The sequence below is a fragment of the Pollicipes pollicipes genome, unplaced genomic scaffold, assembly GCF_011947565.3.
Source record: "Pollicipes pollicipes isolate AB1234 unplaced genomic scaffold, Ppol_2.1 Scaffold_7261;HRSCAF=8764_pilon_pilon_pilon, whole genome shotgun sequence".
NCBI classification, from domain to species: Eukaryota; Metazoa; Arthropoda; class Thecostraca; order Pollicipedomorpha; family Pollicipedidae; genus Pollicipes; species Pollicipes pollicipes.
In genome coordinates, this window is record NW_023597054.1 from 46,971,543 (window position 1) to 46,993,493 (window position 21,951).

At 56.7% G+C, this 21,951-nt stretch overlaps 1 protein-coding gene across 1 annotated transcript; it reads right to left on the minus strand.

Annotated features, from left to right (window-relative positions):
* Positions 1–4,442: 4,442 nt before the first annotated feature.
* Positions 4,443–21,653, minus strand: LOC119111537 (uncharacterized). Its single transcript, XM_037235350.1, has 10 exons — positions 21,228–21,653; positions 19,349–19,474; positions 19,041–19,160; positions 17,829–18,027; positions 7,943–8,156; positions 6,953–7,065; positions 6,370–6,534; positions 5,789–6,036; positions 4,978–5,656; positions 4,443–4,610 (listed from the first exon to the last, which is right to left on the minus strand). The coding sequence occupies exons 1-10, from the start codon at positions 21,413–21,415 to the stop codon at positions 4,443–4,445; spliced, it is 2,220 nt and encodes a 739-aa protein (XP_037091245.1). The 5' UTR covers positions 21,416–21,653.
* Positions 21,654–21,951: the final 298 nt, after the last annotated feature.

The window sequence follows — 21,951 nt, forward strand, 5'->3', positions numbered from 1 at the left end:
CATCCTCACTGGAGCCACCCCTCCCCCTCCGTGACGTCTATCCTGACTGAAGCCACTCTCTCCCCCTCCGTGACGTCTATCCCGACTGGAGCCACTCTCTCCCCTCCGTGACGTCTATCCTGACTGGAGCCACTCTCTCCACTTCCTCGACGTCCATCCTCACTGGAGCCACTCTCTCCCCCTCCGTGACGTCTATCCTGACTGGAGCCACTCTGTACCCCTCCGTGACGTCTATCCTGACAGGTGCCACTCTCTCCCCCTCCGTCACATCGATCCAGGTCGTCCCGCCGTCCACGTACCCCAGTCGGCCGGGCACCACCTGGCTAACGTTCGACACGACCTTGATCGGCACGCAGCCCGGTCAGCTGGTGACCGCCATCCGGCCGGGCCAGACGCCGGTGGCCGTGCGGCCGACGGCCACCGGCCGGCCAGTGGTTACGACGTCGATCGTTTGGCGGCCGGGCGCGTGCGGCGGCCGTCCCGGCTGCCGGCCGTCGTGGCCGCCGCGGCCGTGGCCCGGCCGCCCGGTCATCTCCATCATCGCCGGGCCGACGCCGACCATGACGGGCGTGCACCGGCCCGGCGCCACCGTCACTGTGTGGTCCGAGCCGCCGCCGCACGGCGCCGTGCCACGGCCGACCGCCGTCGCCCCAGGCACCGGCACCGCTACCGTCCCCGGCGGAGGCGTCAGGCCGGTCCCCGGCGGGTACCCCAGACCGGTCTCCGGCGGGGGCGTCAGGCCGGTCCCCGGCGGGTACCCCAGACCGGTCCCTGGCGGGTATCCCAGACCGGTCCCCGGCGGGGGCGTCAGGCCGGTCCCCGGCGGGTACCCCAGACCGGTCCCCGGCGGGGGCGTCAGGCCGGTCCCCGGCGGGTACCCCAGCCGGCCACAGGGAGGGTACCCCAGCCGGCCGCAGGGAGGGTACCCTCCGATCGGCGGCAACCTCAGACCGCCGTTTGGCGGCGGGTATCCAGACCCCGGCCGCCGATCGCAGGATACCCGAGGCCTCCGTCCGGAGGGTGTACCCGACCGAACCAACTCCGGACGGTCCGGGGCCGTTAGAACCTCCTGTGTCAGCGCTAGAGGAAGTGACGCCAGGGAGTGGTGGGCCCGAGGACACAGTCAAGCCAGGGGGCATCCAGACTAAGCCCATCGGCGCCGTATCTCCTATTCCCGTCCTGCCAGCAGTAGACCCATATCCGGTACAGACGAAACCCACGGGCGATGTCAAACCAATTCCCGTCCTTCCTACAGATCCAGTGCAGACGAAACCCACGGGTGATGTCGAGCCAATTCCTGTCCTTCCTACAGATCCGGTGCAGACGAAACCCACGGGCGATGTCAAACCAATTCCCGTCCTTCCTACAGATCCGGTGCAAACGAAACCCACGGGCGATGTCAAACCAATTCCCGTCCTTCCTACAGATCCGGTGCAAACGAAACCCACGGGCGATATCAAACCAATCCCCGTCCTTCCTACAGATCCGGTGCAACGAAACCCGCGGGCGATGTCAAACCAATCCCCGTCCTTCCTACAGATCCGGTGCAAACGAAACCCACGGGCGATGTCAAACCAATCCCCGTCCTTCCTACAGATCCGGTGCAGACAAAACCCACGGGTGATGTCAAACCAATCGCCGCGCAGCCTTCTCTAACACCCTCGCCACCAACACAAAGACCACCCTACGTCCCCTACCCTTGGCCGCAGAGACCTCCAGTGATCCCCACGGAGAAACCCACAACGACGTCCACGCCGTCTACACCTGACCCCTGGCCGGGTAGCTCCACTACACCTGACCCCTGGCCGGTAAGCCCCGCGACATCTGACCCTTGGCCGGGAGGCTCCGTGACATCTGACCCCTGGCCGGGTAGCTCCACTACGTCTGACCCCTGGCCGACGGCAGCGGGTCTGCCGATTGGCTGTGAGGCAATTGGCGCGTGGCGCGCGATCCCCGGCATGGACCAGTGGTGCACGTCGAACTGCCTGATGAAGAACCCGCCGTTCTGTCCCGCCACTCACTGCCTCTGTGCGTAGTCGGATGGGCGGCGATGGCGGCGGTGGAAGGAGCCAATCCCACCGCGGCTGCCGGCTGAGGTCGGCGGCCAGCATCATTTGCCGGAGGCCGAGGCCACGCTCTGATTGTTCGTGAGCGGCGGTAGCCAGTGGTGATTACAGGCCGGTGCGTGCGAGGCGTTATCAGCGGCCCAGACAGTACTGGCCGCGACAGCGACATTGATATTTTAGACGATGTGGCATTTTGCGACGTGGCATTACGAGCCCAGGTGGAAGGTGCTTAGTGTTAGCTGCTGTAGTGTTAAGTTTTCGCGATGCGGCGCGGATTTCGCATGTGTGCGCGTGTTTATGTCGAGGCTAGCTTGTGCTGGCATTCGCCGAGTCTGTCATGTCTGGATGACATGAACCCCTGATGGCGTCCAGCCGCCTTGTTGTGCCTTATGACCGCATCGGTGTCCAAACTGGCCTTGCACGTGCATGACCGAAGCGTTCGTTGCTCGAACGCAGCGGCTTGTCCATTGTAGCCAGCCAGTCGCCCCACCCCGAGCGTCCTCCCATGCCATCCGGCTTCCGACGCGTTCGGTCCGTGTGGGCGTGCCGTAGATTGCACGCGTCCTTGCTGAGGACGGACAGTACGCATTTTGCATTTTTAATAAACAACATGCATTTTAGTGTCGTGTCAGATGAGAGAGCCGAGTGACATCGATCCTCATTCATGTTACAAAGCTTCGAATTGTGGCATTCTGCCCGGTACACAACTTCAATTACTACACATCGTTCTGCTTGCACGCTCTTCAAACGCAGCAAAAACAACAACGTGGCGTTTGTGATTAGGCTTGCTTTATTGTGTATTGATGGCATTCGAAATGAACAAATAACAGAGAAGAGCCTACATTTGGCAAAAGTTTGTGGCGGTCAGACGCGTGGCACCACGCGCGACAGCAGACACCACCAACACTGTTGCGGGTATGCCATAATCCAGCGGCGCACCCATCGTCTGGAGAAATGAACCAGATGAATACGCGCCGCTGTCGCCGACGGTACAGATAAAACGGTTAAACCCAACGCTACTCGGTACACACTGTGCTGTTTGAACTGTTCCTGGCAGCTGGCGTTATCGCAATCGTGCCGGTAAAATGCGGGGCCCTTCCAGCCTCGTCGTTTTCAATAACAACGGCGATCGTTCGTAAGCATAAAATATATAATTTCTCCAGCTGTTACACGATTCCGGAAAGTACGTGGCTACAATGCCCTCGACACGCGCGCGCAGCTACACCGCTTTGATTAGTAGACCGGAGCCAGTCACAGCGGGCCAGGTACCAGACACGACATCGCCAGGGCAGCAGAATCCACTGTAAGTCTAGATCACCTTAAAGCGAATACTACGGCTACTGCTAGAGGCGGCGCCGGGCGGCGGCCGGCAGGGGCCGCTTCGCCCAACAGCTCCAAAGGGCGGCGCGCACAAACGCCGCCTCATAACAGCCAGCGACGGACAAAAATAAACGAGCGTACAGCCAACCGTTCCACAGGGCAAGCACATGTACGCCGGAGAGGGGGTGGGGGCGCGCGGGGCTGGGCGGACGCCGCCGACGGTGGCGGCGTTGCCACGCCCCGCCGCCGCGCCAAACAAGTAACAAGCCGAGGCAGCGCGCGCCGAAGCTCAGCCAACTGTGCACAACGAACATCGACGAGCAGAGCCCCGGAGGGGTGGCGATGCGGCGGCGGCCGGCCACACGGCCCGCCGGCGTGCCGCGCGTGCCGCAGCGGCGGCAGCGAGCGCCTCCAGCCTTCACGCACGCCGCACCGGCCAGCGTCTGGAGCGTCGGCGCGCCCGGACTGCTGCCCATTGTGAATTGCACAAAGCCGACACACGTTTGTACTGTTCCGGGCCGCTCCCACTCCGCCGCGCATCCAATCTCACAGATATTGGAGTTTTCAGGTACTTTTCTCCACTCGCGCCGCCTAGCTACGCACCCCGCCTCAGTAAAATATATCCGCCGCACCATCGGCAGCTCTATGTGGGCATGCGGCGGCGGGCGGCCGGGCCCCCACGGCACCCCCGGACAAAAGCGGACAGCACAGTGCGGCGGCCCGCTACCCTACCACCCCCTCCCCTTACCAGCTTATACGGTAAAAACTAGCCTACAAACGAGCGGCCGAGGCGGAGCGAAGCCCCGCTCTCCGGCGGCGCCGGGCCGCCCGCTCCACCGCGCTCTGCACCCGTCGATCTGTGTGGCGTTGCGCATCAACATCTACGCAAAATGCAATTTGCACGAGACTGTCCGCATAGTTCCAGCATACGTATCCGGATGAGTTTGTGTATATGTGTGTCTGCATGTGTATGTGTGTGTATGTATGTGGATGTACTGACGCTTGCGGCAGCCGACACCGGACCAGGGCTGGGGCCGAGGCGCCGCCGTCACCGGCTCACTCATTGCCAGGCACCTGCATCATGAGCTGGGAGAACTCGTCGCACTCGCTGAGCGCCTGCAGCGTTTCGCCGAGGTCGGCGTCCACGCTGGTCGCCTGCTCGTGCAGACCGAGCCCGTCGCGGCCGGCCGTCGACACGCTGGGCCGCTGCAGGTTCGTGTTCAGCTCGGCCAGCGTCATGTTGGACGAGCAGCCGGCGGGCGCCTCACCGCCGCCGCCGCCGCTGCCGCCGCCGCCACCGCCCGCGCCGCTGAACGCGTCCAGGCCGTACTCGAGCGACAGTGGCGCCGCCAGGTGGGACGAGTGCGAGATGGCAGCCGGCGGCGCGCGGAACACGTAGCCGCCGCTGGCGGCCGGACCGCCGGCCGCCAGCGAGGGTGGGCGGCACGCCTCTGCGAGCGCTGCAGGCCGAGTGACGCGGCCGGGTCAAGGTTGTCGGTCAGGCCGGCCATCTCGAAGGCGAGCGCGTCGAACGGCGCCGCCGGCGCCGTTGACAGAGCGCGGCGGCCGGTAGTGGACGGTGGCGCCGGGCCGACTGGTGACGGCGCCGCAGGTCGCTGTAGCCGGCACGCGTGTCCACCAGCGCCGTGCTGGTGGGCGAGACGGGCGCCGAGATGGGCGAGATGCCAGACCCGGACGACGAGTGCCGCGAGCGCACCGACGGCGTGCCGTCGGGCGTCGGGAAGTTGGACGTCTGGATGCCCGACTCGTCGACCGACATGTGCGGCGAGGCCGGCGCCATCGTCGACATGGGCGAGTACGGGTTGGGGTTCATCGGCGAGTAGAGCGGCTGTGAATGGCGGCAGCCGGCGGCGGCCAGCGAGGCCGCCACCAGCGACGTGGCGCCCGACGAGTGGCGCGACCGGCTCTGCGGGAAGCGGCAAGTCTGCTGGCTCGAGTTGTGGCGCGAGCGCGCGAACGGCACGGGCGTCGACTGCGGCGACAAGAACGGCGTCGAGTTCTCCGAGCCGAACGTGGCGCAGCGTGACAGCTCGGAGATGGCCGAGAAGGGCGTGATAGTGCCGGTGCCGGGGCCGCGCGCCAGGTACGGCGCGGACAGCTGGCCCGAGTTGTGGCGCGACCGGTTCAGCGGCAGCGGCGTGCTGTGAGGTGACACGAATGGGCTTTCGCCGACGCCCGGCGGTGGCGGCGGCGGCAGCGGCTCGTGCGCGATCGGCTGGAAGTTGAAGTAGCGGCGGCGCGTGTTGGGGCTGGGCGGCACCATGCCTGGCGGCGGCAGCGGCAGGCCGTCCGGCGCCGACAGGCTCGGCTGGAAGCTGACGCGCCGCCGCAGCGCCACCGACTGGCCGCCAGCGCCGTTCTGGCCGGCCGCCGCGCCGTACGGCCCGGCCGGTTTGTCCACCTTCTGCGTCTCCTTGCTGCCGGGCAGGTTCTGCTCGAGCAGCATGCGCAGCTGCGACAGCTCCTCCTTCTGGTGGTGGTCCTTGTTGTTGAAGTATTGCATCAGCTCCTCCTCGTTATCCTGGCCGCAGAGCACGTCGCTGTACTCGCGGTGGCCCTCGGCGCCGCCGGCGCACGACGCCCGCCCGTCGTATTCCCCCGGCTCGAACTTGGGCTGGATCGCCTTGAACTTGACGTGCGACGGCGGCGGCGGCGGTGGCGGCGGCAGCGGCGGCGGCGGCGGTGGCGGCGGGGGAGGCGGCGGCGGCGGCGGCGGCGGCGGCGGCGGGTAGCCGTTGTGCTGTCGGCCGGCGGGCTGCACGAAGGTGGCGTGCGCCACCGTGTCGCCGTGCGGCGCGCTGGTGATGACCGGGCAGTGCGAGTGGGCCGTGGGCGCGGCGCTCGGCACCGGGCCGCCGCCGCTCATCGTCGACATGTTGACACAGGCCGGCTCCGGCAGCGGCGCGTACTCGCCGCGCTCCGGCTCCGGCGGCTGCGGCAGCGGCGCCGCGAACGCGTCGGCCGCCGGCTCCAGCCAGCTGTACTGCTCGCCGTAGCCGGGCGGCTCGCCGTAGCCGGCCGAGCCGTCCATCGACGCGTCGTCCGAGGCGTCCGGCTTCTCGTCCGACAGGCCCTTCTTGCGCTTGCGGCCGCGCGCGCCGCCCTTCTCCAGCTTGCCGTCCGAGTCCTGCGAGCGGGGCGAGTGGCGCGGCTCAGGCAGCGACCAGACCATTGGCGGCACATGGCTGCGGTGGGGACTGGACGCCCCGGACTGGCGCAGCCGCGCGGGTGGACAGCGCCGCTCAGCTGGCAGCCCGACGGGCCCCAGGTGACCGTCAGCTGACCGGTGCGGTAGGAGGAGACAACCACCAGCCATCGACACGCGTTTGTGAGATTCCAGCTAGAGCAGCCCATTTGGGAAATACTGGGCAGCGTCAATCATATCCCGGACCTCGACTGACGCGACACCGTCGAAATGCGGCTGAATAGGTCTGTGACCGAAGCCGATTGGTGGAAATATGGAAAGAACGCGACATCATCTCCTCCCAACGACTGCACGATAAGCTGACTGGTTTCAGAAGCGGCCAAGTCATAGCCGTACTGACCTGCAATTTCTTCTTCTGCTCACGAAACAGCTCTTTCTCTTGCAGTTTTCTCTGCAACTGTAGTTGGGTTTCTCTATGCCTATTGACTGGATGCAAATAACTAGACGGCATATCTGGAATACAGAAGTTGTAAATGTTATAGATGGCAATACAGAGAACGCGAGGGAGCGGAGAGATATCCACGTACTCACTAGCATGAATACGTTATGCGGAGGCATCGGTGCCACTCTTCACGACCCGCATTTAGGGAGGCTTTCTTAGTCCCTATTCCACAGCAGCGCCCCTATTATCCCCAAAAATAATCGATCGAGGCCGCATGTCTCCTGACATTCGCTTCTGCGCCTGTTACCAACAGGGCTCAGCCTTATACGGATTAGGCATAGATAACTTGTTTTCAACACATGCCTAGCAGAGTGCAGTATGACCTCTCCCGATTATCCCAACAGATCTTTTTGTGCTCCATTTTCTACTTACGTCAAGATAAATCTATAAAAGTTTAGCCTCAATACGGAGCCCAATGGGAGGCGAGTCCACAGTGGACATCTCTGTTCTGAAAGTGTCTCGGTCCATGGCGTCATAGCCGAAAACAAAGAGTAAAAGTGACAATGCTTCAGCGGTTTTGGCAGGGTTTCAAGATTTGTTGGAGCTGACAAGCGTATTTTAAAATCCTTTTTATGTGGCCATTCTAGGGATCATAACACGAGATACCTTTTATCGAGATCTTACCAACTCAACCTTAAATAGAGCGTGAGAGATACATATCTCTTCGAAGTAACACAATTTAAGAGCGTTATCCCAACCTGTTCCAAAATCGCATGAAAACATGAGAGAACCAGGACGGCCAACCGGCCTGGGGATGCGACGCCCGGCGAGCGATGTGGTCAGCTAATCGCCGCGTCACGGCGCGCCCCATGAGCGGCGCGTCGAGACGGGCGCGGCCGGCGGCCACTCAAGGCCGCCAGCGCCGGCCGCCGCCACCCGCTCGCCCACCTTTTATCACGGCGGCCGCGCCCGCCAGGCCGGCCGGCGTCGGCCCGGACACGTAGTTCTTCTTGACCAGGTAGCTGCTGAGCTGAGAGAGCGTCTCGAACTTCTCGCCGATCAGCTTCTCGGCCCACTGGCGGATCAGCAGGGAAGAGGCTGCCAGCTCGCCAGAGCCGTCACCGCTGCCGCTGCCGCCGCTGGCGCCAACCTCACCACCCGCCTGCGGAATACGGCGCCGGGTCACAACACGGCACAGACAGGTCATCACGGCTGCTGATCAGAGGGAGCAGGGGACCGGGTCACAGCAGGCCAGCGGGGTGTCGCCGCTCGGGCAGGGCCTCAGCAGCCTATGGGCCCTTTCGTCCGGCCGATCGTTACACGGCTGCGGCGTCTGGTGTTCCCCAGCCGCCGGCCAGCGGCAGGTCACGGCCCCGTGCCGCGCCGCCTGCGCCTCGCGCCTCGTCTCGTGTTCGGTAGTCTCGCGGGACACGAGGCGGGGCCTGGCCAGGGGGCGCCGCTGGGCCGCCGGGCCGCCGGGCCGCCGTGAGCCGCCGCCACCGGCCCGTCGGCCGGTGTTTGGCCTTGGCAGCCGGACGGGGCGCCGGCGGACTCCCGGCCGCTCAGTGGCGGGCCGGCAGCCGTGCCGAGCACCAACCGGCCGGCCGGTCGGGGCCGCCGGCGGTGGCGATATCGCCCTCCGCACGGGCCCCCAGGCCTGTCCTCCCTCACAGCTTTAGAAAGGCTCCAATTTGTGCTGCCATATGGGTTTTACATCAGCAGCGCTTTGTGTAGCTCCGACAAAATGGCACTGCATTGACGCATTTACTATTCATGTGCACAGGAAATCCAGGCTGCTTGCAAAGATTAACAGGCCATTAATGCCATAATCGCATACAGAGACACCCCTTGTTCCTGTCTTTGAGGAAAGACTACAACCCAAACACCAAACATGTATAATCCTGTTTAGACCAAAACGTACCAGGACTACAAAAACCCACACATCAAGTGAAGCCGGTCGGTGTCCCCCATCAGAACAGACATATAGTGGACACGGGAAAATATGTTCTGCCGGACAGCAGCTGCTGCAAAGCACAGATCTGGGCACAATGGGCCTCCATACCGGAATTTCGTACCGACGTGTCACAGCCAGCTTACCGACCAGTCAGGGCCAGAACCAGGCTCACAAGCCTCCTTAAACGACCACACATTTATAATTTAACACAGCGACTTTTTGACTCCCAGCAATCCAGTACATAGGAAATGCTGCCACCTCTGACGCCACGTCTTACCTTTGGCGGCGACAACATGGAATACGGCACTGCCGAAGCAAAACGTCTACTGCTGCGCGCTTCTTTCCCATGGGGACCATGCCAAAGCCAAAACGGTGCATACCACTTAAAGTGCAAGGCGCAAACTCCTGGCGATTGATACCAAATGAAATACGACATTGAAATGCGTACATCAGGTGCACCTCCACGCGCTAAAAGATGGGGCTCACGACGCGTCAAAATTATATCGGCATGGACCGAGCAGCACATTATGACTGCAACGAGTGCTTACCACCACGAGCAAAAAAAAAAACGAACACTGCAATCAGTATCACCATTCTCCCGTCATACCGCTCTGTGATGCGCTTATTCCGTCATAACGCTGTGCGACGTGCTTATTCCGTTATAACACTGTGTGACGCGCTTATTCCGTCATAACGCTGTGTGACGTGCTTATTCAGTCATAACGCGCTGTGACGCCCTTATTCCATCATAACACTCTGTGACGCGCTTATTCCGCCATAAGCGCTGTCGTAATAAGAACACCACTAGGAAACGCTTGCCTTCCAACAGGCCGGTGTGCTGGCCAATACAGTGTAGAATTAATGCAACGCAAATATTTTGTCAATTAGATATACATATATATATATATATATATATATATATATAACATTTTTGCAATTAATGCAACGTAAATACCTTTGCAGAGAAAATCCACACGACTGCATCGCAAGAGGACGACGTACCTTCCCAGATATCTAACTAAATATCTTGGTACCGTTTTCAGTGAGTCAAAATGACGCTTCAGTAAGTACAATCCGCTCCTACAAGCGGTGCTGCCTCGTCGGAATGAACATCAGGCACGATTTCTGAAGTCGCTCTCTTGATGTGTCCCATTGTGCACCATCAGTACACACTAGAAAGCGTCTGTGGTTTGTTCTATGCTTGACAAGTGCTCATACGAACAGCAGTTACCACCATCGTCCCTCGGCGAAATAGCCATGTCCCTGTTGCTACGCCCTGAGCATTTTCCATGCATACTACAAGAACTGCCGAATCATTCCATTTCATTCCTTATTCCAAATTACAAACGTCACGGTACTACCCTTACACAAAACCGCTCAACAGATAGCCGCCGTGCCAGACAAACGCTATGGCTCTCGTCATGATGATTTCGAACGCCCCCTACCCAACCTTTTACTATAGATCGGCCTCTATGCACCGGGGCGAGCACACAAACTGCAACCGGGCGCTAGCTTCGCGTTGCCACGTCAGCGGCGGAGAGTGACACACGCTATTGTGCTGCTGTATCGACGACGCGTCTGGTATTGACGGCGCGGCAATGCTATCTGGAGGCCATCAATGCATCCTTCGCAACTGCATGCGCGTGTGGGAAGGTGACGGGGACGGGAGGGTAAAATTATGGGAAAATACGCTGGGAATAATAACTAGGGTAGATGTGGATGGAAACCAAAATATGCGACCAGCAGCTCTGCAGTTGTACCCGCCGGACCTAACTGGTCAGTAAAAACTCAACAGGATAAACAGCGCGCGGTTTGAAAAATGGCACAGTTACAAACACAATGAGCATGACTGATTACCGAAGCTTCGTGTGATATCATCGCTTCACTACCCTCGCTGTAATGCATGTCTTTCGTTGTCTTCGTTTGCGTGATGGATTAGCATCCACAGGTGAAGAGTGCTAGGAAAGGCTTGTGGGACACGCCTGTCGGACTCAATAACTCTTAAAGGCAACTTGTTAAGAGTTGTATTGACGTTGAGAACAATCGTGACGCGGCTGCCACATCTGCCATGCCGTATTCTCCACCCATTCCATTGCAGCTGGAGCGTTAAATTTTCATTGGAATTCTCCCAATTCAAACACCCTTATCAAATCCTACATGCACCACATATTTGAGCACTCTCCGGGGCCCTTAGTTGGCAGGATGACCCCAGCCAATCCGGCTGCGGTTCGGGCAGCCCGCTCTTCTCTTATGCTCAAACAGCAAGGTGTCCCGTGGTCAACGAGGTCAAGTCAAGTCACGGTGGTTCATCCGCGGAGCGGCTTGCACAGCCAAACACGAACTGTCTTCAAATGCAAGCAGCCACTAGCTGACGATGGATACCAAGGCTACGAGCGTGACTGTAGCTCATGGCATAAGAGGGTGTGGTTCGCACTTTCTGCGGCTACAAAAATTACTTTGATCACACTCTCATACAGGACTTGGTTTCTGTTGCACAGCGAACTTCGTCACACCACAGAGCACGCCGACCGGTCCCCGCCAGGACGAAGCTCACATGATAGCCTTCAAGAACGAGCACATACCACCCCGAGTTCAAACGCCGACTTCAAGCAGCGACTTTTTAACTCCCAACAATCCGGGACACGTGGGATGGCACCACTGGCGCTGCGTCTCTGGGCGTGACCACTTGGAAAACTTGCGCTTTCCACTAGACGGTGGAAAACTTTCAAAACAAAGGTATGCAACATATACGAGGCTGAACTTGTAGAGAACTCCTTTGGGGAGCTGCAAACCTGTTGCTATTTGCTGTGATTACCTTGAATTATCCGCAATCAAAGCTAGCGGTTCTAATAAAAAATAATTATTGAAATTCTGACTCGAAGGGAGTTCGTTCGTTGACCCCTTGCTTGTCAGCTTTAACAGCGACTACAGACAAATGTTGCTCGCAGGAACTAAGCACCTTGCACGTAGCTTTCCATATAACACCATGTAACCACGTAGATGTTGCCACAAGCACTCACCGCATGGAATGCAAAATCGAGGTCAGCGTATGTTTACGTGAAGTTACGCGATTCAGCAATCGGGACGGATAACAAACGTGACGATTTGTTTCTGAAGCCGCCTCAGCTGCCGTAAGTTTACGCCAGGATGCACCGCATCAAACGACAGCGTCATTTGCCCGGGCGACTATGCCTGCGAGGGGAGCCTAAAGGTCGCAAGGGAGGGGCAGGGGTGGGACGGGGCAGGGAGGAGAAGAAATGACCGGCGCAAGGTCAGCCGTGGTCACCGCCGTGCGCTAGCCTACGTCCCCCCCTCCCCTCCCCCGACGGCAGCCACCAGGGGCCGGGCCGGCTGAGCGAGGCGGCGGCGCGCCGTGCCAGCGGCGACCACCGTCCGGTGGTGCACCGGCGGCGCCTGCAGGCATCGGTACGCTGGTGACCCCGGGCAGCCCGGAGAGACGCTTCTCCCGTCGGCCGTCACCGGCGGGCCGAGCGGCCGCCGACGGGCCGGCGCAGCGACCTGAGCGCCGCCGGGCGCCGGCCGGCGGCGGAGGCGGCCCGCTGTCGACCCGCTGGCGGCCCGCCGCCGGGCGCCGGCCGGCGGCGGAGGCGGCCCGCTGTCGGCCCGCTGGCGGCCCGCCGCCGGGCGCCGGCCGGCGGCGGAGGCGGCCCCGCTGTCGACCCGCTGGCGGCCCGACAGCCGCGCCGCCACACCGAGCGACCTCGCAGCGCTGGCACTGACCTACGCTCGGCTGCCTCGGTGCTCCAGTACCATGGCCTAGCAACCGGCCAACAGCGGGGCCCCATCGATCGCGGAGGGCGGAGGACAGGTCGCCGATCGGCCGGGCACGCTTTCTATGGCGTCGCTGCACGCCAGCGAGCGGGCCGCCGGGCCCGTGAAGTTTGCAGCGGGCCTCAAGGCGAGGCGCCGACGGTCCGGGCCGCTCCGCGGTCATGCCCGGTGTCGGTGACAAACAAGCCGCCGAACAGCCCACCGCCAAAGGTACACAGGCCGGCAACGGAGGCCGCTTGCGAGCGGCGTGGGGGCACCAGTGGGAAGACATGCCCGCCAGCTGGACCCGGTGGCAGGACTGTAACGGCACGCCCGCCCCAGTGACACGCCACCGGTCCCGCCGAGCTCAGCTAGGCCAGGTGCCAGACGCGACATTGTGCTTATCGTTATCCCCTTCAATTATGGTTCGATGCAAGTTGTGACACAGATGTGGTTTATGACCGCCCGCTGTCGGCGTCCAACCAACCGGTACGTCGATTTTGGGAAGTAATCGTTGGTTTCTTATTCGAACCGATTAACTTCAAAAGATGAACTGCACCGAGCATAGCCGCGCTTACAGTCCAAACGTCTCCGGGTATACCATTTTTACAGACACCACAATGCAAACAGAGGACTTGACCTGGACAGGGGCCACGCCGAAGCACGGTCTGGCGTGACAACAAGGCCGCCTGCCATCGGCCGTAGACATGCAGGGTCAGCCGACTGATCAGGCCCAAGGCCGCACCAGTCTCGGCAGGGGGCGCCGCCTCGGCCCGCTCCACGGTAGCCGCTTTAACCAGCCAGCGTGCGGGTTGCACTCCCGTCTAAAAGAAATCATTTGCTGACCAGTCATGGCCGGGCTGTTCAGAAGCCGGGCGGGGTCCACTGAGGTCCGATTCGTAAAGCGCATGCGATCCAGCCGAAGCTCTTAACGATCACCTCCAAAAAGCGTCGACTTCTGGCATTTAACAAACTTCCTGGGCATCAAACAAACAGTAAATAGCCAGGTGTTCAGCACTGATCGCAAAACAAGCAGCCGCAAGGGCCTGCGGAGTCCCACCGAACCACTAGGAGCTGGCTACCACAGACACACTCGCCAGGCATGAGCAGGAATGCTCTCGCCCCAACTAATTGCTTCCCATGCGAATCTCCTGCCACCTGACATTTAGCTGTGCTGGTTATGCTTCAATCCATGGCCGTGTATTCTAATTATCCAGGTTTTCACAGCACATAATGTCAGGAGCAACGTGAAATGCCCTCATTAAATCAACATGGTGATCATGAGCCAACCCGTCGAAAACAAGTGGCTTTCTGATTTGATCAACTGACGAAAAGACAGTTGCTCAACGCTTTCCGATCCAAACTGAAATGCCAATAAGATGACAATTCACCTTCAACGTATAAAGACAGTAAATTCGCGTCAGATTTTTATAAATATTTCAGACCAATCGCACAGTGACGAAACTGGCCATGATTCACGACTTTGTTTTGATTTTCGTGTTTGTTTTGTTTGTTTCGACCGAGGCGGCGGGTCGGGAGATCCAAGCAGCCCGAAACTGCAGTTTCCGCGCCCAGGTCGTGCCAGTCATGCTTCTAACGCGGTTATATATTTGCAACCATTCCTCGCAGCACAAGCGCGTTTTCGGTTAATGGTAGCGCAATTCTGCGTGTTACATTATTGTCAAGGCTTCCTTGCAGGCTCCACAAAGTTGCAGTATGGTGGGAAAAACAAACATGGTGCATGGCGGGAAACGAAAAGGGACGTCGCAAAGACACGAACTTGCCTCTAACGCAGACGCAGAAGAAAACGAACAATCGTAATCATAATGTAAGAGCGGGCTGTGTGTGAAAAGGGCGATAGCACATGTTACGTGTTGTACGTTGTTTATGAATGCTTGCAGGTTCTATACCTCTTCCGTAATTACACCCTTTGTGGAGCCAATTTTTGTTGCTGAAAACCAAGATCCGCTGGAAGTGGGGGGGGGGGGGGGAGGGGGAGGGGAAGGGAGGGGAGGCGGCGAGATGAGCAGCCACTAAGTGCACGTCCGAAGTTGAGCACCGCCCCAGTCTAGGGGACCGTCCACCACCGTACGACCCACTCTCCCACTGCACAGCTCCACCTGGCCGTGACGTCACGGCCAGCGCCACGCTGCAAGGCTCGCGCTGATCGAATCTCGCCGCCGGCCGTGGCTCCCCCCACCCGGTCCCGGTCCCGGTCCCGATCCCGGTCCCGGCGCGCGCGCCCACCGCCACCGCTCCACTCATCCATAATGGATGACGGCTATTTCGAGCCGTCGTAAATCCAGGTGCTGAACGGAAAGCTCGGCGTACGTGGTAACAGCCCGGGTGCTAAAGACAGTCGGGGATCAGGCGTGCTCTCGTAAATACTCGCGTCCTTGCGGCGCCGAACCGTCCTTGCAGAGCAGCACAGCCTTGCAGCAGCACCTCTTACCACTTCGAGTGCGCTGGCTATGTGTGCTCAGTGCCACGTCAGGCACGGCTGGGAGCAGCTGCCCTGCAGCGCGACAAGGCGCAATGCAGCGAGGAGCTTCGATACGCCAGCAAGCGATCAGTGGTCACCGCCGGGCACTTGAGATGCTGCGGACTTTCGAGGGACGGGTCTGTCTTCAGTCACATCTGGCAAGACTGCGCGCAATCGTAAGCATCCAACAGTCGCCTCTCACCCACCCCCCTGTGAACCTAAAGCCCGGGTACAACTGCGCCTCATCATCATCAGTTTCAGCCCATGGCGGAGAAGCGGACGGCAAACAACACGCATATGACGCAGCAGTACCCCCCGCTGAGAAACAGTCAGGAGCAAGCGTCGCGACATTGCTACTGCCTGCATACGTCCTCCGCACAGTCAGTGGCTGCTCTTGAAGCACATCACAGTGAACCAGCAGTGCCACCGACCGCTCGCATCGGTCAGAAAACACATCGCAAAAGGCGGTAATCCGTTACGGGAGCTCGTAGATCGGAACATAGCCTAAAACAACATTGTAATCCCTACTCTGCGGCGCTAGCGGTCGATAGTCGTCTCTCCAGCTCGGGAGGGGCTAACTGCTGCAAGAGATTGTTCGCAGCGTTGGTACGTGTGCAATAAACCATCTAACTCCACGACGGTGTAAACAAACACGGACTGCCGTCCTAAATACTGACAACAGGACAACATGCAGTTAAGTCTCAACCTGAAGATTTGACGCCCGTGAACACCGGCCACGGTTGGTGCGCGTTAAATGACCTTTGCCGGGGATTCCAGACCGTACTGACACGACGCCTATGCACCTCCTTGTGTGCAGGTGTTGCCAGGCAACAGCCGGGCGCAGAAGCCCCCGGATGCGAGTGTCTCAGGCCGCAGCTAGCCTGGGGCCAGCAAAACACACAGGACGCTCACAAAGTCCCTTTGAGACCATTGCCTCGGCCAGCGTTATACATCCCGCTGCGATCCTCTTTGAAAAGAGACACTTTCACAAATTCATCATTCCTTGATATGAAGCAGAAGCGCGAAGCCGCAGCGACGCACGCCAATCAAGCGGCTTCGAGCGTCGGCGACTTCACGATGTCACAGGCCCCCGGACTCCGAGAGCCCGTAGCCGGTTAATGCCGCACAGAGACGCAGCCTGCCGCGGTGTGGCTGTACATTGGTGCGCTGTCGCTGGGCAGGTTTAACTGTCGGTGAATGGCACTTCACCACAAGCCGATTCCGACCGCCCAGCGCAGTTCTCTTTAGTGGAGTGGGCGACTGCCTCACTCCGAGCAGTTTGGTGCCACATGGAGAAAAAAGCAAAGCTCAGAAAATCTGCGACAAAAACTGCGATAAAGGATGCCAGCCTGAAGCAATCGGGACAAATTGCTGAGATGCATGCATGGAGAAAATCGAGACGAAACGCATGGCATCTCCGTCTTATTCCAGCGATGCATTTTACCTTTTTTCTCGACCGATCGCGACTCTATACTGTGTACTGTCTGTCTAACTGGAGTTTTTGTTCGCTCATGCCCCTCAGGGCCAATAACAAAGCCAATCACGTGTTTACACAATTAACAACCAGCACCTGTCTCACCGGGTGCACTAACGCTGTTCGTGAACAGCACTAACGCTGTTCGTGCTGTTCGCTCGTGCAGCACTGTTCGTGCCACGCGCCCAGTGCGACGAGCTTCACGTTGTCAATGTACTGCCTACCGCGTGGTACAATGCGTGGGTCTCGGCTCCGGCGGTCAACAAACATCGTGTACAATCTTAGCTTGTCTCCTTGACTGCAGACCTGTTCGGCACAGTTGTTCGCCCAGCAGCCCGCCACCATCATCGTGCAGGCCAAAATGTATCCGTTAAGTCGATATCAATTCTGAGGAGGTACACCTCGCAAGCGCTCATCCACACCTACACTCTCTCTCATCATGCACCATCCAGCACTCACCACCTAACATCCACCATCCCTGCCACCATCTTTTACTGGCGACTACTCGGCCAGGCAAACTGTTGGGGCAACATCGTCTCTGAAGTCTGATCACAATACGGAGACCGCCACCATTCAGTGGGCTGCCGACTCCAGACAGTCTCATGTACAAAGAACCGCGAAAAACGTGCGATCCGGGGACGGCAGAAATCGACCGAAGGCCGTCAAGCTAACGCTCGCGTCGCTGTCATTTGGTTTCGGAGAGGCTCAAACACAGAGCACAGTCGTGATTCGTCTCTGTAGCCTCCGTAATAGTCAACCCCACACACATGTGTCCAGGCGTCCCTCTGGCTGTCCAAGTGACGCATCCTCTCCTGGCCTGACCCACGTCGGGTCTTGGCCGGCGTCTCCCTGTCCAAGTGACGCAGCCCCTCCCGGCCGGACCCACCTTGACCGGCGTCTCGCCGTCCAGGTGACGCAGCCCCTCGCGGCCGGACCCACCTTGACAGGCGTCTCACCGTCCAGGTGACGCGGCCCCTCGCGGCCGGACCCACCTTGACTGGGGTCTCCCTGTCCAGATGACGCCCCCCCCCCCCCGGCCGGACCCACCTTGACCGGCGTCTCGTCGTCCAGGTGACGCGGCCCCTCCTCGCCGGACCCACCTTGACCGGCGTCTCGCCGTCCAGGCGACGCGGCCCCTCCCGGCTGGACCCACCTTCACCGGCGTCTCGCCGTCCAGGTCGGGTAGGTGCGGGGCCTCCAGCTTGGTCTTGCGCCGCAGACCTGCGTAGCAGTAGCGCGAGTGACCGCGAGTGCCCAGCCTGCGCGGCCGCACGCGCGGGAACACCTGCTTCATCACCTTGCCGAAGTCGGCCGTGCTCAGGCCCTTCATGCTGTTGGTGCTGCAGTACACCCTGCAGGCCAGGCAAGGGTGCGCTGTAATGGGCGCACACTACCACAGTGGGTGAGCTGGTGACACAATCAGGTGTGCAGGAGGGTCCTGTGTGGCAGGCTGCTAGACTTCCCTTGGGGTAATCCTTTTAAATGCTTCATTTGCCAAGGGTTTAATGCTAAACCTTTGAAAAACAGGCATATATGACCAACTTGCCCTTCCCCCTTTCCTAAGGCTGGGGATGCAGAGGCAGGCTGGGACCTGGAACACTAAGAAAGGTCTGAGGAAGGTAGCATTGTTTCACTGGCTTTTCATGCAAGTGAAACCCATGGTGATGGAGCAGAGTGCATGGACACAGTGCAACAAGTTATGAGTCACTATTGCAGGCACTTACTTAATTTCACACCCTGCCTAACAAAAGGGAAAGTTGAGGCTGAGACCATGTGAATAATATATTAGCAAAGAGTTGGTGCAGAAGTTCCACTTCCATAAAACATCCATTTATGTGCAGGTATCACTCATGTGGTTGGTTATAAAGCACAGGTACACATAAGGAAAATAACCATGTTGATAAAAAAGCACATCTTAGCTTTCCAACAGCAGGATGCAGCATGGGTTACCTCTGTTGTGGGCTACATCAGACAACCCATGTTCAATATTTTAGAAATAAGCACCAAACAAGTGCAATGTGCAGGCTGAAAGAGTGCTGAACTTCATGACTTTCAGCACATAATTGAAAAGCTGTTTCCCTTAATGTTTTGAAAACATCAAACTTTTGATACTCAAAACAGGAAAATATGTCTGACAAGCAGACATGAAATTTGTATACACTAACAGCAGCATGGCACACCATACTGCACATCCTAAGCAGTTAAGATAAGCAGCAGATCCAATACTGGTATCAACCAGAAACTGCTACATGAAAAATTCAATTCAAAGATGAGTCCAGTAGTCCACAGATGAGTAGATACAACCTTTGTGTATTTTATAGAGCATTTTCCTGCTTGGAAGCACGCATTGTACACAACCACTCACTGGTATTCATCATAGACCTCATGCTTGGGCATCGACACATCCTGGTCTTCCTCCAGGTGTGTGCGGATCCACATGATGGTCTGCTGGATCTCAAACCTGCTGCCCAATGGGTTCAGGGGTCTGTAACAGCAAAATAATGGTGAGATGCTGCACATAATGTCTGGGCATATGATTACTTCATCTAGAGAAGTATAAAAGCACATGATGCATTTATGACGAGACACATCATATAAGACTTGTCCACTATCAACCAGGAGAGCACAGCACCAAGTTGCACATTCAGCAAGCAGATGTATGACCTGACTCACATCTTAAGTGGATCAACATCATTGTTCTTCCCAGCTGGTAGTTTGAGGTAGAGCAGAAGTTTCTCCAGATCTGATAGCTGATCCACCTGCTGTAAGATCCGATCCACTACTGCACAGGATTCAGAACTGAAATGAGCAGACAAATAATCACTTCTCAGTTGGAATTATTAGTGGCAGGCAAATAGCAGAAAACTTGACTAAGTGAGAGAGTTACCATGACAACATGATCAAGCGAGAGTTACCATAACAAACTGAGCTCCCAGCACCTAAATGCACCAATATCATTTACTACTCACATGAATTCCACTTTTCAACCATACTGACAATGACCAAGGGTGAAGCAATGACGCTGAAATACTCCACTACCTAAAGCATATTTCCAGGTATGCATACATACATTACACGATATATATATTGCTTAAAATTCAGCCATTACTTGGCCCTGTAACTATATATTCAGAAACCAAAATTACAGATGCATAAAAAACAACTCCAGCAAAATGTCTGACAAAACAAACCTTCACAGGTTTGGACTGACACTACATCAGCAGCAGATCCCTGATAACGGATTTAAGAAAAAGGCTGGCAGAATAAAAACTTTACCAACATTTTCCACAACAACGTCGTCTGATTCATTACTTTAAAGTTGCTTACAAAGGAGTTCACAGTTTTCATAAGAAACATGGCCAAACAAAGATGGTTTTGTAAGAACTACTCATTTGTTACATGTGAAGACCTAAGAACCAGCCAAGTCTCAGTCTTAGCTTCAGTTTCAGTTTCAGTCTTTGTCTCAGACTAAGTTTCAGCCACATTCTTAGTTTCAGTTTGTCCCAGTCTCATTTTCAGCTTCGGTCTCAGTCTACACCTCAATCTCAGCTTCATTCTCATTCTCTAAGTGTCAGTCTCAGTGCCAGTCTCAGTCTCAGTCTCCATCTCAGTCTCAGTCTTGGTTTCAGCCTCAGATCTCTGCTTCCGATACTGCTGCTAAGACAGGACATATATGGAAGCCAAGGATGGCCAGTGTATATTTTAACAAGTGTCCCAAAGAAGCAGAAGTTAGATTCATACCATATTGCCCAACTAGCTTACACAAAACCTATTAAAAGAATGTTTATAATTTCACATGCTATGCTATGTATCTGGATACAAGTGCTAGGACTATGTTAACAATCATATAAGTTATGCCTTAAGGCTAGGTTCAAACACAGTGAGATCCAAGACAGTCCTCCTCCTCTTTTCCCACTATGCATATTTCACAAGGTCATAAGATTAGGTTACCATGACACGCTTCTCATGCTGGCATGCACTCTTGCATTTTGTTCATAACAGTTCCAAAACTGCTTAACAGCCATATTAAGTGCTTAGATCAGAGACAAAAACCTGACCATGTTCCCATAATCCATCTGTTCCAGGCATTATTGACATTGTTGCAAAATTGCAGACATTGTTGCTAAATTAATCTGATACTAATGCAAACACAAAAGAGTGGCATGAAGGCTATGTCCTATCAGCAAATAAACCAAAGGCTCAGTGATAAGATGGAAATTGATACCAGACAGCAAACATTGATTTTATAAATTTATGTTGCTAACTAGATCACACCATCCTAAAATAGCATACAGCCACTAAAATGCAAAAGCTCCACTCACACACTTGGCTCTGAGGGGCAATGACACATTGGAACACAGCACCATTCCCTGCAATTGCAAATTGCAGCAGCACCATTTGAATCTACAACATAAGTAGATGTGCAGCAATAGCACAAAACACATCCATGAATAACCTCATGCAACATCATACAGATCACTGCCACAGCTGCAACATAATCTGCACCACCAACTTCATCAAAACACATGGCCATCTCCATGTACATACTTACCTGCAGGCAGCTTCCACCACACTGTGGAGCTTGCTGGTTTTGCTAGCCTGTTCACTGTTATGGGCATTCTGTATGCCCATCTGAGTTTGATCATCACTCCATGAATTTGGATGACAGTTCAAATTATTGAAATCATTTTCAACACCACCGTAATTTTCCAAAGCCCCTTTGTTGGCAGTCGCCTCCATCCTCCTTAGACGTGTTTCACTCTAAATGGGCGCTTCAGACGCACTGATGACAATTAGTTCCAGCATGATTCTGCAACAGCCCCAAGACGAGCGGCTGTTCAAACGCATGTAAGAGAGCTAAGACTTGTTTAATTTTCGTGTCATGTAATCATGACGCTCCAAACGTAAAGTATGATACAGTATTATTAAAAGCAATCCATGGTAAACCACAACACCTCCCACTTCCCAAAGCTGGCCTTTGGCGACACAGGCTGATTTTTAGGGATGTTAAATTATACGCACAAGAAATTTCAAGGTCATACAAAAGTCTCAGTGAATAAACAAACCATTCTTCTGAAACATGTTTAAAATAAAAATAAAATGGCGCGTAATTCATTAAACGTCTTTTCTGAGTCCAATCCACGGACAATTATCCAACACACAAAAGAGCTCTATTGTAAACAAAACATGGACAATCAGCTGACTTTGTATCAAGAGCTCAAGAATACATAATTTAGCTATCAAAACTAGAGGCAATTTGTATTGTACAAAAGGCT